The sequence below is a fragment of the Oncorhynchus mykiss genome, chromosome 8 (assembly GCF_013265735.2).
Source record: "Oncorhynchus mykiss isolate Arlee chromosome 8, USDA_OmykA_1.1, whole genome shotgun sequence".
In the NCBI taxonomy this organism is placed as follows: Eukaryota; Metazoa; Chordata; class Actinopteri; order Salmoniformes; family Salmonidae; genus Oncorhynchus; species Oncorhynchus mykiss.
In genome coordinates, this window is record NC_048572.1 from 61966459 (window position 1) to 61978608 (window position 12150).

At 32.5% G+C, this 12150-nt stretch overlaps 1 gene segment (V, D, J or C); it reads right to left on the bottom strand.

The window, feature by feature from the left end:
- Window positions 1-11918, bottom strand: part of LOC110530298 — a 36493-nt gene extending 24575 nt beyond the window's left edge. Inside the window, 1 exon segment of the C gene segment in view lies at window positions 11644-11918. Within this exon segment, the coding sequence occupies window positions 11644-11713 (70 nt within the window).
- Window positions 11919-12150: the final 232 nt, after the last annotated feature.

Genomic DNA, 12150 nt, shown 5'->3' on the forward strand with positions numbered 1-12150 from the left:
GAGACGGGGGAAAATGTATGAACTTACTGGATTCAATAAGTAATCTGGTGCCTGTCCCAAAGATAAGCTTGCTAGAACCAACTCCAGTTGTCACACAACATGAATCCACACAACATAAACTGTACACTGTCTATGTTGAAAAGCTGCTCATAGTTTGTATTCAACAAATTGAGGTTGAATGAAGAATATAATAACTAATATAGATGTAATGATATTCACTAATAGCTATGTTCTGAGTCTATTACAGCCTGTTTTAGGCAAATTCATAAAAATATAATCACTACATAATCAGGAACGCAATATTGAAATGTTTTCTCATGACAAAAAAATATACCTTTCTATTTGATTGTATTATATGAAGTAACAAAGCTTGAATGATATATTTTACTGGCTGAAGTACACATACTGTAGAATTAGCTCAACTGCACCCCCAAAATTGAAATGCATCTTAAAATGCTTTGGTTTACAGCACCCACTTCGAACAAAATGAACAATTTGAAGCTCTGTATATCAATTTGTTGAATGTAATAAAGTATTTTTTTGTAAATTTTCATCAACTTACTTGCTTGTACAATTAGTTGGGTTCCAACTCCAAATGTTATCTTATATCCAGTATTCACACAGCCAATGGCCTCATTACAAGAACCCTACCCGTTAACATGATTTGACTGACCATTTGATTATAGGCCTACAATAAGATTTATTTTCCATATACATTTTGTCAAGATTGTTAATACTTTCAATGCTTGACTAATTTATGATAAAGATAATACAATTTAACCTGGCTGAACAATAACTTTTGAGCCCAACCCAAAGTAGATTTTGTTCCGTCCATCAGTCACATAATGTGTTTGAATAACCACTGCATCATACCAAATAAACCAAATAAAGGTTTGTGGCTGCTGTCAAATTCATTTACATATACATACCTTTTTTATTAAATACTCACTTGTTTCAATTATCAATTTACTTCCTTCTCCAAATATGACTTTCTGGTTGTTAGCATTCACACATTGAATTATTACTCAACAATAACCTACTCCACAAGCTACTCCAGGTTGTAATTGTGTGATAGCTTATAGAACATCCGTAAATGCATCTACAGAATAATGTCCATATCAATGGTCACTAAATGTATTACCATAAATATGTTTGGACCGTGGGTAAATGTATCACTATACTATTTAGTTGGTCAATTTGTTTATAAACATTCAACGCAAGAAAAGATTTCTTAACAGACATCGTATTACATTAGAAAACAAGGAATTGAGTGCTGATTGTTTTAATGAACGTATCTCAATTAACAGTTTAGTTCTAGATCCAAGTGGAACTTTCTGGATTCCCGATGCAGTCACACTATGATATTGTGTGACCAATAACAATTTCCACCAATTTAGTGTAATCAGTTTAAAATGAAGGTCTTTTCACATAATCTAAATCTTAGATTTGATAATTGATTTGGAAACCATGGTTGTATTTGATTACTGTTATAAGAAAAATAGTACTTCTGTTAAGTAAAGATAATTCAGAAATTGTAAATGTTGAGTGAAATTAGGTTCCTTACTAGGTTCTATTGACAGTGTGGTTCCACTTCCAAAGATCAGTCTTTGAGTCCCATCATTCACACAGTAATATATGACATAACAGAAACCCTTTTTCACTATAGTGGGTTGGGGCCACTCATCAATGTTTAACTTGAACATCTTTGTGAAGTAGGATACTGTTTTTAAGTCAAAATAATTTGGGTCGTTGACATTTTTCTTTCAGACACATTGAGTTCACTTAACATTGCCATAAATCTTTTGTGAATCAACCAAGGTCAGGAATTACTCACTGGTTTCAATGATCAATTCAATTCCTGTTCCAAAAATGACCTTCCTTATTCCAGAGTCAGTCACACAATGCTTGGGCCTTAACCAAAAATGACTTGTTTGCAGCATACATACTGTAGTAATGCTTCAGTTGTTTCAAGAATCTTAGGTATATAAAAATGTAACTCGAATAAACCAATTAGATATTGAATCACTCTTCAGTCTCCGTCCAAAGGTTATTGGTTATTGTAATTGTCATAGTAATAATGTTGACTGATTGATCTACAGTATATGTATTTTTCAAAAGTTGAGGAAATAAATACATTTCAACCCCACATAAGGTAAGATATAATATGTTTTGTTTCTTACTTGTCTCTACAGATAGTGATGTTCCACTGCCAAAGATGAGCTTTCCCACTCCATCATTCACACACTAAAAACAGGCTCAACAAAAACGAGCACAGAGAGACCATGTTCGCCACTCTTAATTGTGTTATGTTTTTGCAATTACTGTCAGACGTTCATAACATGCACTACATTTATGACGATTAACACCACTACCTTATTTCTGCACTAGCTTAAATTGACATTAAACTTTGTTCCATTTTCCCAACATTACTTAAATACTTGAATTAAATGGACTTACTTGAGTCAACAATTAATTTTGTACCTGTTCCAAACATTATTTTTAGGCCATCAGTCACACAACTAGAACTCACATTACATGAACCTTTTGGCAAAAGACTAGTTCATCCTCTACTAATGGTGAAATTTAGCTGGAAAAACACACTGAAACTATATAAAACAATATTAAAACAATATTAAAAATGAACTTACTTGAGTCAACTATTAATTGTGTGCCTGTCCCAAAGATAATTTTACTTTGGCCACCACCAGCAGTCACACAACATGAACCAACAGCACATAAACTATAAAGCAAAAGTACTTTGATTTATGGATCCTTCAACTCAACATTTGATTTGTACATTATTTCCCAGTAATATTTACAAATATTATAAATTGGCAGCGATCCTAACATAATTCACAATGTACGTGCAGTAATGTGAATTTACTTGAGTTCACACTCAACTTTGTTCCATTCCACTTACATTACATAAATATTGAATTCAATTAACTTACTTGAGTCAACTATAAATGTTGTGCCTGATCCAAATATGATTTTTCAGCCATCAGTCACACAACTAGAACCCACTTTGCATGAACCTTTTTTTTACAAAAGACTACTGTAGTTCCTATTTTAATAATGGTGAAAATACTACACTGAAAAACATACTGAACTTGTACACAGTTTAGATTTTTTTCCTCAAAGTTAAATTGATATAAAAAGTGAACTTACTTGAGTCAACTATTAATTTTGTGCCTGTCCCAAAGATGATTTTATCATTGCCACCAGTAGTCACACAACATGAACCCACAGTACATTAACTATAAACCAAAGTAACTTTGATATATGGATCCTTCAACTCAACATTTGATTTGGAATCACATTATTTCCCAGTAAGTACATCTTGTTGTGAGCCTTTATGTTACCATATCAATAAGATGAAAAAATGACTTGGTGTGTTGGACCGAAGGGACATGGCAATGTCACTAACTACTAATTTTCAGCATGTTTTGGGCGCTAAAGACAAATTATTGATGTAATACTTACTGATTTCAATAACTAGTTTGGTCCCTGTTCCAAAGATTACTTTCCCACTTGCTTGAGTCACACAATGCATCTGCCTTGAACAATATCTATGAAGGACCTTTTCTTACACAATAACAAGACAGATCTTAGTGAGCTGCAACAATATACAACAAAACAAAGCTGGAACTACAGTGCTTTTGTTACATTCAAATACTATTTGGGTGTATATATGAAGTGTGTAAATAGTGTCATTCCTATGTATAACTCCTATTTTATTTGTATTTTGAATTGAATATAATATCTTATCTTGTTCTTGTTTATTACTCTTCTGGTCTTTGTCATGTATATTTGGATTTGGTAGATATTGTACACATTTGGGTTACTTTGAAAATTGCTCTTTTAAGATATGGATCTAAAATAAATGGTATATCCATCCTTATTGCCTCATTTTTGCCTCCTTTTTGACTTGAACAAAAACTATGAAGGACCTTTCCTGACACAGCAACAGCCCAGATCTTAGTCAGCTTCAACAACATGTCATTTTATATACACAGCTGGAACTACAAGTAACTTTCTTTCCATCTAAGTAATGTTGAATGTGCATTACATAAATCGCTTAGCAAATACAGTGTTCTCATCTGCTAGAGACTTGATTTCTTCACTGAAATAATACCTTGAATATACTAAATTAAAACTGTGTGGATCATTCAACATAAATACAGTTGATTTATAAAGACTCATTTTGCACTTTTTCAAATAACTTTTTAAACATAAATGTCTGTTTAAAACATTTCATTTCAATTCAAACTACCTCATGGTGTGAGATGTCCTAAAGTTCTTTAACCCAATATTGAAAATGAACTTACTTGAGTTAACTATTACTTTTGTGCCTGTCCCAAAGATGATTTTGTTGGCTGCACCAGTCACACATCAAGAACCCACATAGCATAAACCTAGAATGTCTTCTAATATGTGGACGATTCACTGAAATAATACCTTGAAAATAGTCCAATGCATGATTATTTAGTCTTTATCTGAATTGTGGATCTGTTATCTACTTCTAATGATGTAAGATATCTATTAAACCATATTCTACAGCATTTTATCAAGATAATGATGAATGGATTAATGTCCACAGAATAATAACCAATGCCACTTCTAGAGGTCCTTTTTGGATACTATTTGGAAAGCTTATTCAGATCGTTCTTACAACGGAAAAGGTAATATTTTGCAATTCGAATTATTTGGGGGTAATAATACCAGTTCACAACACATACAGGTAAGAGGTCAGACTGAGATACCATTTTAAATTGAAGGATTAGTAAAATATGAGCAACAGTATTAATGTATGTTTTAAATCTTACTTGATTGCACAAAAACTGTTGTTCCACTTCCAAAGATCAGTGTTCGTGTTCCAGTATTCACACACTAACTAAAGGCTTAACAAAAACAGCAGACCCCCAACAGCAGAGCTTCTAACGCATCATAATCAATATTCACATACAGTGAATACACTGTTATATGGTTTGTTATTGTATTATTCTATGTTATTGTATTCTTAATTAAATGATTCAAGTACAGAATTATTCATCTTTTAACATGTATTTCACGTACTTGAGTCAATGAAGTATGAATTTATTCCCGTATTACACACAGTGTTAGATACCATAGCAATTGCTCATGGAGAACTTTAAAACACACACTTTTGACTGACTATCTGACTCTTATTAAAGCAACATATTGAAACACATTTTGACAAAATATATGTTTTTGTGGTCGTTTATTTGGTTTTTTAAAATAGGCACAATTTACTATCATAAAAATGTAATTGAATCTATTTAATGTGTACCAGTTGGGAAGGGATTTTGCTTACCTGTTGATACAGTTAACTTTATTCCTTTTCCAAACACCAACTTCTGTCCCACAGTCGCACACTGTTATATATCCATATCCTACCGTAGCTAACTATGGTGAAGATGGTGGACTTATTGATCATTGCAATAGCTACCTCTGTCTTGCATTATAAACTAAAATGTATTTCTCACTCTTTAGCATAATATATTAATTACAATAACCTAATATTTCACTAAAATGTTAAATCCACCGAATATTAAATGCATTTTATTACTGATGACTGAGTGAAGGGGGAAAATGTATGAACTTACTGGATTCAATAAGTAATCTGGTGCCTGTCCCAAAGATAAGTTTGCCGTAACTACCTCCACTTGTCACACAACATGAATCCACACAACATAAACTGTACACTGTCTACGTTGAAAAGCTGCTCATAGTTTGTATTCAACAAATTGAGGTTGAATGAAGAATATAATAACTAATATAGATGTAATGATATTCACTACCAGCTCTGTTCTGAGCCTATTACAGCCTATTTTATGTAAATTCATAACAAAAAAAAGATTACTTAATCAAGAATGCCATATTGACATGTTTTCTCATGGTAAAAATATAGACGCTTCTCTTTGATTGTATTATATGAAGTAACAAAGCTTGTTTGACTTATTTTACTGGCTGAAGTACACATAGTGTAGATTTTAGCTCAACTGCACCCCCAGAATTGTAACATCTGAAAATGCTGGGGTTGACACCAGAGCTCAGTAGTTACAGCACCACTTTCGAACAAAATTAACAATTTAATGCTCTGTAAATCAATTTGTTGAATGTAATAAAAATTAATTGATTGTTTGATACATTTTAATCAACTTACTTGCTTGTATAATTAGTTGGGTTCCAACTCCAAATGTTATCTTATTTCCAGTATTCACACAGCCAATGGCTTCATTACAAGAACCCTACCTGTTGACATGATTTGACTGACCATTTGACTATAGGCCTACAATAAGATTTATTTTCCATATACATTTTGTCAAGATTGTTGATACTTTCAATGCTTGACTAATTTCTGATAAAGATAATATCATTTCAACCTGGCTGAACAATAACTTTAGTAACCTGCCCAAAGTAGATTTAGTTCTATCAATCATTCACATCATTTGCAATGTTCAATACCACTGCATCATTACAAATGAACCCAATGAAGGTTTGTTTCTGCTGTCAAATGAATGTGTGCATATATATATATATAAATACTCACTTGTTTCAATTACCAATTTAGTTCCTGCTCCAAATATGACTTTCTGGTTGTTAGTAATCACACATTGAATTAGACCTCAACAATAACCTGCTTCACAATCTACTTCAGATTAGAATTGTGTGGTAGTTTCTAAAACCACCATAAAGGCATCTACTTAATACTTTCCATCCTTTCCATTAATTTGTTACTAAAGGTTTTATTATGAATATGTTTGGACAGTGGGTAAATACATCACTATACTATTTTGTTTGTCAATTTGTTTAGAAACATTTCATGCATGAAAAAAATGTCTTAACAGACATCGTACATCATATTACATTAGAAAGCAAGGAATGTTGAGAGTTGATTGTGTTGAATTTGAGGATTGCATGCTTTCTAGTGTATATGAGGACATTTACATTAACCATATCTAAATAATATTGAATGTTTGTGTAACAAACAAGACTTTTAACAAATGTATATTCATTTGATGGAAATGGTAAAGGATTGTCTTACTAGATTCTATGTATAGTGTTCCACTTCCAAAGATCAGATTCCATATTCCATCATTCACACATAGCCGATCAAAAAACACTGGCAACTTTGAGTTTTTTTTGCAATCCTTTTTGAAAATGTTATGTACTTGGGATATATTTGGAATACTTACTGGAAAAAAACATCATCTTTGTGCCAAGTCCAAATATAACTTTGTTGTCTCCATAAGTCACACATTGTTGCATATCTTAGCAATTGCTGGTACTATCTAATTTAAACAAAATTGTATTACAAAGGAGACAACATAATCATGGTGGCTTGGTTGGATTACATTGATTATTTAGGTGTCTGCACTGTAAATATACAGTATAAACATATTATAGTAGTGGGGTATAATTTGTGTTCTTTTTTATAATAGAAAGTATATACAGTGTCTCCCGTGTATAATCAGCTAGAAACACTCACTTGTCTCAATTATCAGTTTAGTTCCAGATCCAAATAGGATTTTCTGGATTCCAGATGCAGTCACACAATACAACAAGCCTGACCAATAACCATTTTCACCAATTTAGTGTAATAAGTTTAAAATCCAGAGCTTGTCACAGACAAGGATTTAGAAAGTATGATAGTATTTGATTCTTATTGTAAGAAACAGATCAGATTCAACTATTTATTTCTGTAAAGTAAAAGTATTTTCAGAAATTTGGTGAGTGAAATTTAGTTCTTTACTAGAGTGTTGTTCCACTGCCAAAGATCAGTCTTCGTGTCCCAACATTCATACAGTAACATTTTACATAACAGAAACACTGGGATTGGGACCACTCATAAATATCTTACTTTAAAATGTTTGTGAAGTAGGCTACTGTTTTTCAATCAAACTATTTTAGGTTGTTGATCATTTCCCTTTAAACACATTGAGTTCATTTAACATTGCCATAAATCATTAGCCTGAAGTATTATGTCATCTGTGATTGACAGAATCGACCAAGGTCCCGAGTTACTCACTGGTTTCAATGATCAATTCAATTCCTGTTCCAAAAATGACCTTCTTCAGTCCAGAGTCAGTCACACAATGCTAGTGCCTTAACCAAAAAGTAAGTGTATGCAGCATGGATACTGTAATAAAGATTCAATTGTTTAAATAATGTTAGGTATATAAAAATTAAGTCTCCGGATTAAACCAATTAGATATTGAATCACTCTTCCATCTACATCCAATATTAGTTTAGAAGATTGACGATTCAAATATTGTTTATTGATTGATCTACAGAAAATGTATTTTTCAAGAGTTGACGAGATCAACCTAGTTAACTAATTCTCAACCTTACCTAAAGCAATGTGTAATATTATTTGTTTCATAAAACACACTACATTTATGACGATTAACACCACTATCTTGTTTATGCACTTGCTTAAATTGACATTAAACTTCGTTCCATTCTACCAACATTACATAAATATTTAATTAAATGGACTTACTTGAGTCAACTATTAATTGTGTGCCTGTCCCAAAGATAATTTTACTGTTGCCACCACCAGTAGTCACACAACATGAACCAACAGCACATAAACTATAAAGCAAAAGTACCTTGATTTATGGATCCTTCAACTCAACTTTTGATTTGTACATTATTTCCCAGTAATATTTACAAATATTATAAATTGACAGCGATCCTAAAATAATTGACAATGTATGTGCATTAAAGTTAATATATTTGAGTTGACACTCAACTTTGACCCATTCCCCTTACATTACATGAATATTGAATTTAATGAACTTACTTGAGTCAACTATTAATTTTGTGCCTGATCCAAAGATGATTTTTCGGCCATCAGTAGTCACACAACTAGAACCCACATTACATAAACCTTTTGACAAAAGACTACTCTAGTTCAAATTTTAATAATGGTGAAAATACTACACTGACAAATATACTGAACTTGTACACAGTTTAGATTTTTTTTTTTACCTCAACATTAAATTGATATAAAAAACGAACTTACTTGAGTCAACTATTAATTTTGTGCCTGTCCCAAAGATGATTTTATCGAGGCCACCAGTAGTCACACAACACGAACCCACATTACATAAACTACTTTGCAGCAAAATTACTTTCATCTCTGGATTCTTTAAGTCTGATTTTTTAAAATATTTTTTATTCCAGTAAGTACTTCTTGTTGTGAGCCTCTGTTACTATATCAGTAAGATGAGACAATGACTTTCTTTGTTGTACCAAAGAGACATGGCAATGTCACTAAATACTATTTTTCTGTATGTTTGGGGAGCTATTGATGTAATACTTACTGGTTTCAATAACTAGTTTGGTCCCTGTTCCAAAGATGACCTTTCTGCTTGTTTAACTCAGACAATGCATCTGCCTTGAACAATATCTATGAAGGACCTTTTCTTACACAAGAACAAGACAGATCTTAGTGAGCTGCAACAATAGATACGTTGAGAATCTGTAAACACTGTTGTTCTACTTCCAAATATCACTAATACCTGTTCATATAATATCATTTTCATAATGTGAAGGGTTACACACTTGTTAAATTGCACAACCATGATTAATCAAATCTTTTACATTGCATTTGCACTTACGTGTGTCAATGGTCAGCTTTGTTCCTTGACCGAATATGACTTTGCTCCCACTTGTCACACAGTGCTTGACACCTTAACAATTACTCATGTACATAAATGGTCTTTACATTTTGGTTGACTAAATCTATCAGTTTGTATGCATGATTTTTTTTTCCTTTAGTTTTCAAGACTACAAACTCACTAAAAAAAATCTAAGTAATCATTAAATAGCCACAAGAAGTTAAAATATTCTGTTAAATCTATTGAATCTAGTCTAACATTCAGACCGTGATTATTGGCACAATGCACAAAAAAAACGTATTAACTTACTGGATTGAATTATTAATATTGTGCCTTTCCCAAAGATAATCTTGTCACCAACTCCAGTAGTCACACAGCATGATTCCACATGACATAAACTGTACAGGGTCTATGCTTACAAGAATTAGGTCAATTCAGGAAATGAAAGTAAATGACCATTTAATCATTTAAAAGGGACGTTTATTTTCAAGTATGACTTTTTAACTCTTGATCTGAAATGTAGTTTTACTACCTGAATTGACTATAATGAAATCGGCCCCCAACTCTGACTTTAACTACTCTTAGTTGGAATAAAAACATCATAGCACACGATCAATTAGCACAAAAAACAAACAGGTATAACACCTGTAGTACAATGTAAATAGACCACTTTTTAAGCCTTTTAAAGTTTAATGTGATTAATTTAATGAACTTACTTGAGTCAATTATTAATTTTGTGCCTTTCCCAAAGATGATTTTGTTGACTCCACTAGTAGTCACACAACATGAACCCACATTACATAAACCTTTAACAAGAGACTAGTTCATCTTCTAAGGCTAAGAGCATTTAACTGGAAAATACACTGAAACTCTTACACAGTTTAGATTTTTTGCCCCCCCCCAAATAATTTTGAAATACAAACTTACTCGAATCAACTATTAGTTTTGTGCCTGTTCCAAAGATGATTTGGTTGAATCCACCACTAGTCACACAACATGAACTCACAATACATAAAACTTTTAGCATAAGACTAATTCATCTTCTAAATAGTGGGAAATTAGTTAGCTGTGAATCAGACTGAAAACATTAGGACAAATACTGTGTGGATCAGTTTAACATAGGTACGATGGACTTGGATTTATTTTTTGATTTCATACACATTTGGATTACTTTGAAAATGTATCTTTTAAGATATGGATATGATATCAATTATTCATCTTTATTGCCAACATTGTTTGTCTGTTTCTGTGTAATCACATTATTTACCATAAACTGCCTCATTATATGAGAAACTATGCAACAATATCAATACGATTAAACAATGATCTGGCTTGTTGGACCAAAGGGATAAGACACTAACTATCTTCTTTCTACATGTTTTGTGGTCAAAAACTATTCTCAATGTAACTGGTTTAATAATCCGTTTGGTCACTGATCCAAATTCTCAAACACAGCAACAGCCCAGATCTTAGTCAGCTTCACCAATATGTCATTTCAAAAACAAAGCTAGAACTACAAGTAACTTTTGTTCCAATTACAGTATATGAGTAATATTGGACATTCAATCAATATGCTATGTGGATGCGATACCATAGAGTAGGCTATTTTATGGTATATCAACTCAGACTCATCTTTTTCATGAATTTGAATTGTTTTCCCCTATATTAAAACAATATTAAAAATGAACTTACTTGAGTCAACTATTACTTGTGTGCCTGTCCCAAAGATCATTTTTCCAGTGCCACCTCCAGTAGTCACACAACATGAACCAACAGCACATAAACTATAAAGCAAAAGTACTTTGATTTACGGCTCCTTAAACTTAACATTTGACTTGTAATCACAGTATTTCCCAGTAACTACTTCATAATATGAACCTTACTGTTACTAATCACTCATATGATGTTGTTTTCAGATTAAATAATGACTTGGTTAATTGGACTACTTATTTTCTGCATGTTTGGGGCACTAGACAAATGATGTAATACTTACTGGTTTCAATAATTAGTTTGGTCCCTGTTCCAAAGATGACTTTACTGCTTGACAGAGTCACACAATGCATCTGCCTTGAACAATATCTATGAAGGACCTTTTCTTACACAATAACAAGACAGATCTGAGTGAGCTGCAACAATATACAACTAAACAAAGCTGGAACAACAGTGCTTTTGTTACATTCAAATAATATTTGGGTGATTATTTTGTCTTTATCTGAAGTTGAGAATCTGGTTATCCGTAACAGTGTTGTTCTACTTCCAAATAACACTAATAAATATTCATATAAAATAGTTTTAATGATGTGAAAGGTTGCACAACCATGATTAATCCAATATTTTACTAAATTGCCTTTGCACTTACGTGAGTCAATAGTCAACTTTATTGGCGGCAGGGTAGCCTAGTGGTTAGAGCGTTGGACTAGTAACCGGAAGGTTGTGAGTTCAAACCCCCGAGCTGACAAGGTACAAATCTGTCGTTCTGCCCCTGAACAGGCAGTTAACC